The sequence below is a fragment of the Macaca fascicularis genome, chromosome 6, assembly GCF_037993035.2.
Source record: "Macaca fascicularis isolate 582-1 chromosome 6, T2T-MFA8v1.1".
Taxonomy (NCBI): domain Eukaryota; kingdom Metazoa; phylum Chordata; class Mammalia; order Primates; family Cercopithecidae; genus Macaca; species Macaca fascicularis.
In genome coordinates this window covers 152,297,151-152,312,099 of record NC_088380.1, presented here as the reverse complement: position 1 = coordinate 152,312,099, position 14,949 = coordinate 152,297,151, and the positions used below count along the sequence as shown (strand labels likewise).

The 14,949-nt window shown below is 40.8% G+C and overlaps 1 protein-coding gene across 3 annotated transcripts in view; it reads left to right on the top strand.

The window, feature by feature from the left end:
- Positions 1 to 13,655, top strand: part of PRELID2 (PRELI domain containing 2) — a 78,993-nt gene extending 65,338 nt beyond the window's left edge. For all 3 annotated transcript variants that reach the window (XM_073995193.1, XM_065546916.2, XM_065546915.2), the window contains 2 exons: positions 8,316 to 8,381; positions 12,732 to 13,655. In XM_073995193.1, the coding sequence (XP_073851294.1) occupies positions 8,316 to 8,343 (28 nt within the window). In that variant the 3' untranslated portion in view covers positions 8,344 to 8,381; positions 12,732 to 13,655. The remainder of the gene's footprint in view (positions 1 to 8,315; positions 8,382 to 12,731) is intronic.
- The last annotated feature ends 1,294 nt before the right edge of the window (positions 13,656 to 14,949 follow it).

Below are 14,949 nucleotides of genomic sequence, written 5' to 3'. Positions count from 1 at the left end.
GGAGGTGACCTAATAAGTGTTTAGCTAGTGAGGGCTCCACCCCTTTGAATGGATTCATGCCGATTATAAAAGGACTTGAAACTGTGAGTTCAATCTTTTGGTTTCTTGTACCTGCTCTCTTGCCAAGTGGTGCCTTCTGCCATGTTACAACACAGCAAGAAGGCCCTCGCCAGATACACTCCCTCGATCTTAGACTTCCCACCCTCCAGCACCATAAGCCAAATAAACTTTTTTTTTGTTTACAAATCACTCAGCCTATAGTATTCTGTTACAGCAGCACAACACAGACTAGTTCCAGCAGGGTAGTGGGGTTTTCAGTTTTGCATTCTCATTTAAACTTCCCATCCCCACAGTGTAGTAAGATTCAGGATCCTGGATTCTTGAGCCGGATTGCCTCCTGTCAAATTGAGGTTTAGTTACTGTGTGATTTTGGACAGGTTGTTTAATTTCTCTGAGCCTTGGTCTCATCAAAAAAATAAATAAATAAAAAGGAGATGGGAGGGTAAAATAAGTGATTGCAGGCAAAGTGCTTGGCACACAGTATGTGCCAATGAATTTTAGCTGTTTATTTTAGATTATTATTAGGTGTTATTCCACTTTCTAGATAAAGTTCTATGTCTAAAAGAATTAGACAGCATCAGATTAAAAGTTGCATAAAAGTTGCTTTATAGTGGTAGAAGATCTCTTCGTGGAGAAATTTCATGCAGTATTTCTCTTACCTTTTGATGAGAAAACTGGATGCAGATCCCTTCCTCCTTTCCTCCCTTCCTCTCTTCCTCCCTTCCATGCAGTTCCCACTCCCATCCATTTTCTTTTTCTTTTTTTTTTTTTTGAGATGGAGTCTTGCTCTTGTTGCCCAGGCTGGAGTGCAGTGGTGTGATCACTGCAATCTTCGCCTCCCAGGTTCAAGCAATTCTCCTGCCTCAACCTCCCAAGTAGCTGGGATTACAGGCATGCGTCACCACGCCTGGCTAATTTTGTATTTTTAGTAGAGACGGAGTTTCTCCATGTTGGTCAGGCTGGTGTTGAACTCCCGACCTCAGGTGATCTGCCTGCCTCAGCCTCCCAAAGTGCTGGAATTACAGGCGTGAGCCACCGCACGCAGCCACTCCCATCTGTTTTCTTAAGCCTCCTTCTGCTTGGTCTTTCCCTTTATCTCTGTGTGTCACACTCATGACTAGACTTTGGGTCTTACTCAAATCCCTCTTCTTCAGGTGGCTTCTGCAAGTCCTTCCTTCCTGCAATATTAGTTTCTTCTTATTTTCTTCCAGTATACAGTCACTTAGCAACAGGGATACATTCTGAGAAATGTATTATTAGATGATTTTGTCATTGTACAAACCTTATAGAGTGTACTTACACAAACCTAGATGGTAGAGCCTACAACATACTCAGGCTATATGGTACAGCCAGTTGTACAACATACCCAGGCTATATGGTACAGCCAGTTGTACAACATACCCAGGCTATATGGTACAGCCAGTTGTACAACATACCCAGGCTATATGGTACAGCCAGTTGTACAACATACCCAGGCTATATGGTACAGCCAGTTGTACAACATACCCAGGCTATACGGTACAGCCAGTTGTACAACATACCCAGGCTATATGGTACAGCCAGTTGTACAACATACCCAGGCATATGGTACAGCCAATTGTACAACATACCCAGGCATATGGTATAGCCAATTGCTCCTAGGCTATAAATCTGTACTCACTTACTGTACTGAGTACTGTAGGCAATTATAACACAATGATAACTATTTGTGTATCCAAACATAGCTAAATATAGGAAACGGTACAGTAAACATATGGTATAAAAGATTTAAGAAAAAGGGTAAAAGGGTACATCTGTATAGGATACTTACTGTGAATGAAGCTTACAGGATTGGAAGTTGCTCTGGGTGGGCAAGTCAGTAAGTGGTGAGTAGGAAGGCATAGGACATTACTGGACATTACTGTGCATTACTGCAGATTTATAAACCCTTTGCACTTTGGCTACACTACATTTATAAACAAATACTTTTGTTTCTTCAATAACAAAATAACCTTAGCTTGCTTTAACATTTTTTAACTCTATAAAATTTTGAATTTTAACTTTTTGACTATTTTGTTATAACCCTTGGCTTAAAACGCGAACACATCGTACAGGTATGCAAAAGTATTTTTTCTTTATATCCTTATTCTAGAAACTTTTTCCATTTTTAAAATTTTTAATTTTAATTTTTACTTTTTAAACTTTTTTGTTAAAAGCAAAGGCACAAATTCACGCATTAGCCTAGGCCTACACAGAATCAGTATCATCAATTTCATTGTCTTTCACCTTCACATCTTGTCCCACTGGAAAGTCTTCAGGGGCAGTAACATGGAGCTGTCATCTGCTGTGATAACAATGTCTTCTTCTGGAATACCTCCTGAACAACCTGCCTGAGGCTGTTTTACAGTTAACTTTTTTTCAGAGACAGGTTCTCTCACTTTGTTGCCCAGGCTGTAGTACAGTGGCATAATCATAGTTCACTGCAGCCTCAAACTCTTGAACTCAAGTGATCCTAAGTAGGTAAGACTACAGGCTCATGTCACTGCACCTGGCTAATTAATTTTTTTTTTTTTTTCTGTAGAGAAGGGGGCTTAGTATGTTTCCAAGGTTGGTCTCGAACTCCTGACCTTAAGCAATCCTCCCACCTCAGTCTCTCCCAAAGTGCCGCTATGACTGGCCCTATAGTTAATTTTTTTTCATAAGAAGAAGTACATTCTAAAATAATAAAAAGTACAACATAATAAATACATAAACCAGTAGTATAGTCATTTATCATCATTATCAAGTATTATTATATTATAATTGTATGTGCTATACTTTTATACAACTGGCAGTGCAGTAGGTTTGTTTACACCAATGCCACCACAAATACATGAGGAATGTGTTGGGCTATGATGCTATGACAGCTACAAAGTCATCAGGTGATAGGATGTTTTCAGCTCCTGTACAGTCCTGTGGGACCACCATCATATATATTATCTGTCATTGACTGAAACATCATCAAGCAGCACATTACTGTACTATTTTCTTTTAAAAGTCATAGTGTTTCTCAGAGGCTGTCTGTCTTTCAGTTATTTTTAATTCCTCTGAAGAGGCCAATGGCCCCTTGTGTAGAGGCATCTTGTCTTATCTGCATCCGTGCTCCACATAGCTTCCCTGCCCTTCCTTACACACAGTGGGCGCATCAGTTCATGGTATTTACTCCAAAGACATGACCCACAAGAAAGCATTATTTCCAGTGAGGGTCTTTAGCACCAATCTTTTATCACTGATAATTAAGTGAGCAATTCTCTTTTGTTAAGAGCTCCCTGTGGATGTACCTTTTGAGAACTGCTTTAGAAAATTGTTATTCGGTCTAATATTACTCTCTTCCAAGCCTCCTACATAAATCAGAGCTTCTCAAGGACGGATCAGTTTTATAACAAAATAAATATACTGTTGGAATTTAGCCACCTTTAGTTTCAACTTATTCCTGCTCCTCTTAAGACAAGTTTTGTGTTTTTAGTAATAATCAGCTATTTCTCAGAGACTCTTAGAGTGGAGAATTCGTGAAGTGTTTTGAATCTGAAAGACTCTGAGTCTCCTTTGTGGGGATACATTTGGCCAGCACAGCTCTGGTATTAGGGAAATGAACCTGCAAGATAGCTCACTTATCTGTACATTGGCAAATAGAGAAAGATAGCCTTGTAATAGAGAAAAAAAATCTCAGAGGGGAAAGAAATAATAAAATCAAGCTGGTTTATGGTTTGTCAGTCCAAAAAGCTTTTAAGCCTTATCTATAAAGGTAGATCCACTTAATGTTTGTTCTGCATTTCAGGCATCATTGTGTGATAAGTGGTGTAAATTTAGCCCCTTTAAGCCTGATCTCCTGGGGGTTGAGATTTAAGCGTTGGAACTTTATTTGAAAGAACTCTATCGATTGGGCTTTGATTTGGTCCTTCTTTACCAAAGAGAGGTGCTAAATCATGGTTTAGCTTCCCTGTTAGGGTTTTTTTTTCTCTTTTATTCATTTTATTGGCCTCTCTCTCCCTGCCCCCATTCTCCATGTTCCATTTCTAACTGTTCTGCTTAAAAAGACTAAAGTGGTATAAGAAAGGGGGGAAAAAGGAAAAGAAAAATCAACTGACACCCTGTGAACATAATTGATTCAATAAATAACATCTTTCAATTCCCAAGGAAAACCTCAGTCTTTGCTTATGTCAATTAGTGTTCAGTTCAATAAGTGGTGGAGGTCTTAATTTAGATGGATGGGAAAGTTTGCAGGTTCTTACCTCCTAAGGAAGGAGTGCTTTTCTTATTTCAAAGTCATCCTGTCTGGATTTATGCATCTACTCTGCAAAAAGAAGCTTGAAAGAGAATTAATGTGATAGTTTTTATTCTTCCTGAAAACAGAAAGAAGACATTTAATTATTGTCCAGAGATTTGTTAGAATACAAAAGTGAAACAAAGGAATGAAAATTTTCTGGAATCTACTAGACTGTAAACTCCATGAGGGCAGGAACTATCTTGTGCATTCACCATTTAATCTCCAGTGCACGTAGTAGGTGCATAGTACATATTTGTTAACTGGATCTGTTGTTAAGGGAATAAGAACAAAAAGGGGCACAATTCAGGTTTTCTGTTAAGAATTTAGTTAAATTTCATTTCACTGGTTGTTTCATCCCTTGGCCCCAATCCCCTTTCCCCTAATTCTTTTTTTTTTTTTTTAATGGAGTCTCACTCTGTCATCAGGCTGGAGTGCAGTAGTGTGATCTTGGCTTACTGCAACCTTTGCCTTCTGGGTTCAAGCAATTCTCCTGCCTCAGCCTCCCGAGTAGCTGGGACTACAGGTGTGCACCACCACATCTGGCTAATTTTTGTATTTTTACTAGAGACAGGGTTTCACTATTTTGGGCAGGCTGATCTCAAACTCCTAACCTCAAGTGATCCACCCGCCTCAGCCTCCCAAAGTGCTGGGATTACAGGCATGAGCCTCCATGCCCAGCCAACCATTTTTTTTTTCCTAGGGCTAAAATGAATGAATGAACGAATATATAAGTAAATAGATTGGTTTTTTTTTTTTTTTTTTGAGACAGAGTCTCGCTCTGTCACCCAGGCTGCAGTGCAATGGCACAATCTTGGCTTGCTGCAAGCTCCACCTCTGGGTTCACGCCTTTCTCCTGCCTCAGACTCCTGAGTAGCTAGCACTACAGGCCTGCCACCGTGCCTGGCTAATTTTTAGTATTTTTTAGTAGAGACGGGGTTTCACCATGTTGGCCAGGATGGTCTCAATCTCTTGACCTCGTGATTTGCCTGCCTCGGCCTCCCAAAGGGCTGGGATTACAGGCATGAGCCACCGTGCCCAGCCTCCCCTAATTCTTTAAATGGCAGGTACCTCTTAAGAGTGCAGTATATACTATATCTTCAGAAATGATGAAGGATAACCTATTTCATCAATTCCAAGACTGTCAGAGTTGGAAGAGATGGTGTAAAGTTGCTACTTACAAATTCAAGTAAATGAACTGATTGTGTTTCAGAATCACATTGAAACGGGATAGTTCCCTGACCCCTTCCCATGACTTATGAAGGGGTTGGCTCATTTAGTCAGCAAACAGCTCTCAACCCCTTGCAAGAGGGGGAGCGTGCAGGTGAGCAGGTGCAGGATGAGTGCTTCTAGGCAACCAGCAGGAGCAGAACTCTGTGCGGGCCTGTGGCAGCATCTAGAGGTTGCCTGTGACCCCCAGAACCCCAGGGGGTGTGTGTTATAGTGTGCTCTTTTAGCTTTGTCATTCATGGATGGCTTAAGTGTTAAACAGCTCAGTGGAGGGTCAGTGTGACAGCCTTTTGCACTCACACCCGGGTCCTTGTCCTGCGTCCAAGAATAATCAGGTGGCATGAACGAATTGAAGTGTGGTGAATGTGGAGGATTTTACTGAGCAGTGGAAGTGGCTCTCAGCAGGATGGGGAGCTGGAAAGGGGATGGAGTGGAAAGATGGTCTTCCCCTGGAGTTTGGCTGTCCCTGGCTGAATTCTCCGAGGTCCTGCCATCAAGCCATCCCTCTGAAATCAAGCTGCTTCTCTTTGATATCCAGCTGCTTCTTCTCCTCTCTCCTCTGCCACTCTGCCACTACACCGGTGGGGCCTGGGGTTTTTATGGGTACAGGATGGGGGGTGGGGTGGGCCAGGGTGGTTTTGGAAAAGGCAACATTCATGTGGGAAAACAGGAATACATGTTCTCACTTTGGGCCACAGGTCTAGGCTTGAGGGTGTGGCCCTCACTGGGACTGCCGTTTTCTACCCAGTATTTTCCTGCCACCTGTCCTTATCAACATGAGGTATGTCATACACATACAGACTCAGGCCTGAACCTTGAAATTTCTGACTGAGTCAAACACACTCTTGGGTAGACTCTTGGGAATCTGTTTTCTTTTTTGACTTTCCTAGTAAGGCTAGAGTGCAGCTGGGTATAGAAAGCACTAATCCCATCTGCCTCTCAGTGCCCTAACCTCTGTGGTCTATGTTACTCCTTGGTAAAAGTGATCAGCCTAAGGTACCCAGCGGAATGACTGGTGGAGTTGTGACTAGAACTCAGGTCTCCTACCTCTGACAGTGGTGCTCCTGGTCCTGTGGTTTACTGCTTTGGTTTAGCAAACACTCCTTACTACTCAGCATTCTCTCAAGATCCAGTAATACTTTTTCCTTCCAAGATAATGGTAGTATTTGTGGTGATGGCCAGGCAGAATCTGAAGGACCTTCTGAATCCTCAAGGAAATACTAACTTTAGTTTAGTCTACTTTGGTGTTAAATATATGTTATTGTCTTCTCTAGTGATGCCTTTGATTACCCTCTGTCCCCATCCCTGGTCTCAGATCCCAAGTGGGAAATCTCTGCCTTTTTCCTGTGGGACCACTTGATGTTCACAGCCCTGCCTAATCATAAGATGAATTATGGGTGCCTGTTAAGGGCATAGAGCTGTGGTGCCTGCTTGAGTCCCATTAAATCAGAATTTTCCTGGGAGGGGCCTGGGGATCTGTATTTTAAGTTCCCCTTATCATGATTCTCTGCAATAATTCTCAGGTTCAGGTCTCTGAAAATAGCACCTCCCCTTCCCATGGATCCAACCTTGATGTCCTGGAGTCCCCACTTTGTAAATTGCATCATAACCCTCTCTTCCCACTTGAAGGTTTATCCTCTGGTCTGTAAAACTTGTCCTTTAAGAAAGAAAGGAATTTCTGCTTTCTTCTTTCTTCCAAGGTAGAATTTTTCTGGACAGGATACTGAGTAGACAGGTGGGTATAGACAGTAGCAGAATGAACATTGCAAGAAGGCTCACGGATGCCTTTGAAAAGGAAGAGGGTGCCTATGCTCTTTCCCTGGCTTTATTACTTAATAGTTGTGTAACTTCGGGCAAATTATTTAAACTTCTTTGAGTTTCTGTTTCCTCATCAGTAAAATGTGGGTAAGAATAGTATTTATTTGGCGGTTTTATGTGTATTAAGGTGTCCTATGTCAGCTCTTGGGACACAGACTCAATTTGAGATTTGCCTGCAGCGGGTATTGGAGAGTGCACTCAGGAACAACTCTTGTCATGGGGTATGGGAAGGGATTTTTGAACTGCAATGCACTTGAAACAAAGGTCTTAGCTGATCCCTTGGGGAGCTTTGAGGGTTGGATGCTCCCCAGAGTTGTCCCAAATTAAGGGAAGGGGCCAGGTCTTTATACCCCTGTACCTACCAGTCATCCAATGTTGTAGGCTGCACCTGGAGGGACATGACTTCAGGTAAGGCAGTTCCGTTTGACTGAGGTTGTCTGTGTGCCAGCTGCAGCCTACAGTGTTGGTGGAAAGGGAAGGAGTGCTTTAGTTCTGGGAGGGATCTCAGTGGTACACCATAGCACTCGCTACCCCCAGGTAATGCACATAAAACCCCAGCAGTGAATCTAGCATATTTGTAAATGTTCAATGAATATTAACTACTGCCATTATCATTCTAGCTCTGGCGGGGCCACTTTCAAGAAGTTATTTAACTACTCTTGGGCTGTTTTCCTATGTTTAAAATGGAGATCGTAAGCTCTGTTCTGCCTACGTCGCTGAGTGGTTCTGAGCAAATGCGGAGATAATGTATGTGAAATTGCTGAGTAAAATATTATAAAAATGTCAGGTGTGGCTATGAGCCTACTTTTTTGAAACGAATCTATGGCCATGACCTGGATTCTTTGAAGGGAAAAGGTTGTGATAAATGTAAAAGTACTTGTCTGTGAAATAGGGCATTTTAATTTTGTTTTCCTTCTTTCTATAGGGAATTAGAATCATGGAGATGCTGCTAAAGGAACAGTGTGGTGCCCCCGTAGCTGAATAATCATCAGTGAGTACCAAAAGCAAAGTCAGAATTACTTACGCAAGCCATGTTTTCATGCTTATCAGCCTGGTATTCGAAAGCAGCCTCCCTGGGCTATTCACGCTGCACATTTCCCAGTTATATGCACAGAATACTATTTCACAGGTGTTTTATCTCTTCAGTACTTTTATTTACTTGGTCCTTTGATTTTCAGAGCAGTTTTGTATTACATGCTGGGTTACAACTCTATTCAAATTGTTAAAACTGTTGCACAATCTACCATGATTGAGAGCCTCAAGCTGTCATAGATTTGTAAAGACTGCAGCTCAGATTAACTGAAGCTTAATGTTTTTGTTCTGAAAATAATCAAAGGAAGGCTTTAAAAGTGTAATTGGAGCACGAAGAGAAACAAGGAAGGGGCATGTTGATTGGCCAGTGAAACAAATATCTCTTATTAGTCATCTGCATTTCCACTGATTATGGGTAGCTGCCTGAAATGCTATTGAAAGGGATTCTGAGGTCTTGAGAGTAATTCCCAGGCTCTGGGTAAGAGTGCCTTGATGGTTAACAGTGTCTGCCATGGGCAGAGGATGGAAGGAAGACAGCACTCATGCTGAAGCACGTGCCACATCTAGGGCAAATGGTACAGGGTTAACAGATAGTGGGAGATTGCAGAACTACTCAACTCCCTATCCCCACCCCCTAAATTTCTGTTGTCTAAATCAGGGAGAATGGTCTTTATAGTGGAAAGGGGGACAGAGTTATTTAAGAGAGAATCAAAGCCCAAAATAAATGAGTATGATAGATCTATATCTTACAGAATGTATAGGCTTTAGGTTTTTTTTGTTTTTTGTTTGTTTGTTTGTTTGTTTGTTTGAGATGGAGTCTTGCTCTGTTGCCCAGGCTGGAGTGCAGTGGCCTGACCTCAGCTCACTGCCACCTCTGCCTCCCGGGTTAAAGTGATTCTCCTGCCTCAGCCTCCTGAGTAGCAGGAACTACAGGTATGCACCACAATGCCTGGCTAATTTTTGTATTTTTAGTAGAGAAGGGGTTTCACCATGTTGGCCAGGCTGGTCTTGAACTCCTGACCTTGTGATCCACCCGCCTCAGCCTCTCAAAGTGCTAGGATTACAGGCGTGAGCCACCGTGCCCAGCCAGCCTTAGGTTTTTAACATCTGAGAGTTGAAACCTTTGAATAAAACAAACTTTGCCTTGGGTAATGTAGAATTACCTCAAATTTTCTTGTGTTGGTTTAATTGAGACATGTGGTCTTGTGTAAGCAACCTGGTATTCTAATTGTGATAAACAATAAAATTTGAGAGCAGTTAACCAATAAGAAGCAAAGGGAACATCATATAGAAGCACCTTGGCGTACAAAGCATGCTGTCCAGACCTGTGAATGAACATTATTTGGAGAATTGTAAAGTCTTTCTGCTTATTTGCAGGTTGGACTCCATTTTGATTAATATTACACCTCTGTCTACTTAATACATATTAATAGATTCTTATATTACTAGAAAAGCTAAACAGGATAATTTCATTTAGCATAGGCATACACACAGCAGGTGCTCATAAAATGCTGGAATTGGATCTAAATATGACTTACTCCTACACCCACCCTGTTCCTTAAAAAATTATAGAGAACAACTTGGCCACATCTCCCTGTTTTTCTCGGCTAGTATATTTGTGAGGCTCACTAAGCACCTCTTGCACTTGCATGCTTAAGCACAGATCCCATCTTACTCTGGGGGGTGGGATCTCGAGTCAGCTCCAAGGTAAATGAAGGAATGAGGGGTCTCCATTTCCATGGGAAACGTATACACCTATTGGTCTTCAAACTTCAAATTAGTGGTTTTGAAACTGTCTTGAGCATCTGAGTCATCTGGAGGATTTAACACAGATTGGTGGGCCCCACTCCCCAAGTCACGATTCAGTAGGTCTGAGATGGGGTCTGAGCATTTGTGTTTCTAACAGTTTTCCAGGTGATGGTGATCCTGGTCCTAGGGCCACACTTTGAGAATGGCAGTTTCAAATGAGTTCACATCTCTGGGTAGAGACAGATGAAATGTCAGGGCACTGAGAAAGCTAATAGGAGTTAGGAGTTAGATATTGTTGTCGTGCATTCGGTCAACTTTTGATTAATAGGAAGAATGATATTCTTTGTATGGCTTTTCCCTGATTTTAGCATCTCAGCTTCTTGTTTGCCCCCTTTTTTGTTGCTTAAATGTGGCCAGGCTCCACCCTTGAGAAAATGCAGTTGAAAAGAGGGGAGCTGAGATTCACATCAACTTGTACTTTAAATCAATTTGGATTTAAATTGTTGGTAGTGAAGATGAGTAAATTAAACAAGTTTATAGCATTACCTATTGTCTTGTTACCCATGTTCTGTGTTTTGTTTTGTTTTATTTTGAGACAAGGTCTCGCTGTTCTGTTGCCCAGGCTGGGGTGTAGTAGCGCAATCACGGCTCATTACAGCCTTAACCTCTGGGGCTCAAGCAATCCTCATACCTCAGCCCCCTTAGTAGCTGGGACTATAGGCGTGTACCACCACACCTGGCTAATTTTTTCCTTTTTTGTAGAGATGAAGTCTCCCTATGTTGCTCAGGCTGGTGTGTTTTGTTGTTGTTGTTGTTTGTTTTTTTGCCCTGTGGTTGAGGGCTAAGCCATGAACTTGGGGCATCGTATTGTTGGTGAAAAGCAACTTATTCTCCTCTCTTAAGTGAAATGGTCGAGGTCTGAATATAACTAAGAGTTTAGTACAGGACAGTTGCATGTAATGCATTCAATGCAATGAAATTTCCTGAAGGATTTACATAATTCAAAGTCTCAAAATTCATGACCAGTTTTCTCAGAGGAGTAACTGTAAAGTAGGGGATATATGTATATGTATGTATGTACTCTTACCACATAAATCTACAATTTGATGTTGCATCGAATGCTGCCAGCTTATTCCTTTACTTTTTTCCCATTTTCTTGACTATTCTTACAGAGTTTTTCAAGTTTGAAATGTGCCTATTTTAATGGAACTTTTTAATTTCTCAGAAATAACTGTATGGAAAATGGAGGGGGTGGTTGTAGGTGGGAGTACTATTGTTTTCATGAGTTGTAAAATGCTACATTAAAAGAAGTGGGGGAAATTAGCTCTATAGCTATAATAAAGTAGAGGCCAAAAAACTACAGCCTATAAACCAAATTTATCCTGCTTCCTGCTTTTATAAATAAAGTTTTATTGGAACACAACTATGCTCCTATGTTCTAAGCTACAACTCAGAGTTGAATAGTTGTAACAGTGACCTTACAGCTGCAAAGCCTAGAATATTTACTGTCTAGTTCTTGAAGAAAATTTTTGCCTACTGAGTTAGTATCCTAAATTGACATCAAGGAGTGTTGTGGTGAATGGCCTTTTAAAATACAGTTTGACAGTTTGTTTTTCTTGCATTAGCTCTAATATCAACACTTTGTGAAGACTTGGCTGATTTTATATTAAGACATAAAAAGGTATTAAAATAATAACAGAAAGTTAAAATACCAGCAACAGTGGTCACTAAAATTGCTCATAAAGTTCCAATGCACGTACACAATGGAGTAGACATGTAGGCATTTAGTTTGGCACATAAAGTGGCACTGTGATGAGGCTGTAGGGTAGATGCTATTTATAATTTACTCAATTTGCCAGCTTTGGAATTTTGCAATTTTTGATACTTAAAAGACGTTTTGTGGGATTTGAAGAAATGTGCATAAGGAGACAGTATTTAATATTTTTATGTCATACCATATTTTAAATTTGCATAATTTAAATTCACATAGGAAGTGACTACATTCCACATTGTACCTAACATTAAAGATACTTCACAGAACTCTCCGACCTGTATGTCCAAGTGGGCATTTGAAGATTAGAAAGCTTAGAAGGTGATTTTTGTCATGAGCCAAAATGGAGACACATAAATCTCACTAACCAATATGTTTGTGGCGTTGCTGTTGACACATCCTTTTGATAGATTTTTGATTTCCTGTCATTTTTGAATAAAACAAATAACCCTGACATCTGTCTGTTCTTGCCACTGGCGGTTGGGAGATCAGGCTTGTTGAGATTTGACAGCATAGCAGAGTTCTATCACATTGGAATGATTAAGACCTCAATTTTAGCTATATCTTAACTCTTCTCTGAACCAGCTCCTTTGGGTAGTTGGACTTAATAAAATGAGGTGCTTGCCTTGTTCGAAGATCATTAGGAGGGAGAAATGCAATTTCAAGAATTATCCATAGTGATAGAATTCAAGTGGACTCTGAAGAGTTGCTTCAGAAAAGAGGGCAAATAGGTATTGATTGGTGAGACATGTTTATGAGGTGATAAAGCCTGTTTGCTTTCTCTTGCAGGAGAGCTGTATCCATGTCTACTTTTTTATTTTTATTTTTTATTTTTGAGAATCACTTCTTGGCCACAACACATCACAGACACAGTTTCTGGAATACAGGTTTGAAGATACAGTGTCGGCAGCTTCAAGAAGAGAAGACTTTCTTGCCAGGACATAAAATGATATCCTCCTCTGGGATCCTACCTCGAATAGTGGAACTCAGGGAGATGAGATCTTCTTGCTGGATTTTTATGACACAATCTCTTTATAATTTTACAAATAAAGGAAAAAAGACCCAAGTAAGATGATGTGTGCCCTTCCTCAGGGTGTGCTGCTGGTTGTCTGGTGATGGTGTGAGGGCAGCTAAGGACAGGATAAAGGCCTGGAGAGGGTGCTTGTGCCCTTATGTTATCAGCACCATTGTTCATAGGATTTGTGAGGGGATTCTGGAACCAATAAGGGAGTTGAAACTGGTACCTGATTCACGGGTGGACTGGAACAAACAGGAATGTGCCAGACCTATGTTGAAGCTAAGCCGTATTTATAACAATGTTTAAGATTCTCAGAAATCAGGAGATTTTTATCCTATCCATAAGTAATAGGTAACTGCCATTAGTATAGCTTTTAGAATGTAACATGTAAACTGTGATTTGGTCCTCTGAAAAGAACATGAAATGAAGAGTGGGAAGGCAGTTTCTTGTCTGCTAATTCGTTCTGTGATGTGGAGCAAATCATTAACCTCTCTGTTTTTTATTGGGCAAATGGGAATAATCAGGCACAAGTCTTTCCACCAATGCGTTATGGTGATTAAACAAGGTAATTTTGTGTAGGTTTTTAAGTCAACAGACAGACCTGGGATTGAATCCAAGTGCTGGCACCTACTTGCTCAGTGATCATGAGCAAAATTTTAAATCTTTCTGAACCTCATTTAAAAAAATTTATGAAACAAGATGATAGAATTAACTTTGTGAGATTGTTGAACTGATCTGAGATCATGCCTATGAAGCACCTAGCATGATGCCTGGTGCATAGTAGAAGACCAGGAAATGGAAGCCATTATTATGTAAAACATTTTGCAAATGTACTTTTTAACTGTAATGTAAGGTGGTACTACTGTTTGAAACTTAGATGGCAGTAGTTTGCATTTCTCGTGATCAGAAGCCAAAATATAAATACATACCATCTAAAAAATCTTCAAGAGTGGTAATAATTTGGAATTCATCTTCTTAAGATAAAAATCAGGGCAGGGCGTGGTGGCTCACGCCTGTAATCCCAGCACTTTGGGAGGCTGAAGCGGGTGGATCACAAGGTCAGAAGTTCAAGACCAGCCTGGCCAATATGGTGAAACCCTGTCTCTACTAAAAATACAAAAAAATTAGCTGGGCATGGTGGTGCATGCCTGTAATCCCAGCTACTCAGGAGGCTGAGGCAGGAGAATTGCTTGAACCTGGGAGGTGAAGGTTGCAGTGAGCTGAGACTGTGCCACCGCACTCCAACCTGGATGACAGAGCAAGACTCCATCTCAAAAAAAAAAAAAGAAAACAACAACAACAAAAATCTGGCCATTACTGGAGAGTCTTGGGAAATTTTTTTTTTTTTTATTATACTTTGTGTTCTAGGGTACATGTGCACAACGTGCAGGTTTGTTACATATGTGTACATGTGCCATGTTGGTGTGCTGCACCCATTAACTCGTCATTTACATTAGGTATATCTCCTAATGCTATCCCTCCATGCTCCCACCACCCCACAACAGGCCCTGGTGTGTGATATTCCCCTTCCTGTGTCCAAGTGATCTCATTATTCAATTCCCACCTATGAGTGAGAACATGCGGTGTTTGGTTTTCTGTTCTTGCGATGGTTTTCTGAGAATGATGGTTTCCAGCTGCATCCATATCCCTACAAAGGACATGAACTCATCCTTTTTTATGGCTTCATAGTATTCCATGGTGTATATGTGCCACATTTTCTTAATCCAGTCTGTCATTGATGGACATTTGGGTTGGTTCCAAGTCTTTGCTATTGTGAATAGTGCCACAATAAACATATGTGTGCATATGTCTTTATAGCAGCATGATTTATAATCCTTTGGGTATATACCCAGTAATGGGATGGCTGGGTCATATGGTATTTCTAGTTCTAGATCCTTGAGGAATCACCACACTGTCTTCCACAATGGTTGAACTGAAAAAATGTCTGAAAAAATTTCCACGTAATTTATTGATGAATTTCAAAGTAAT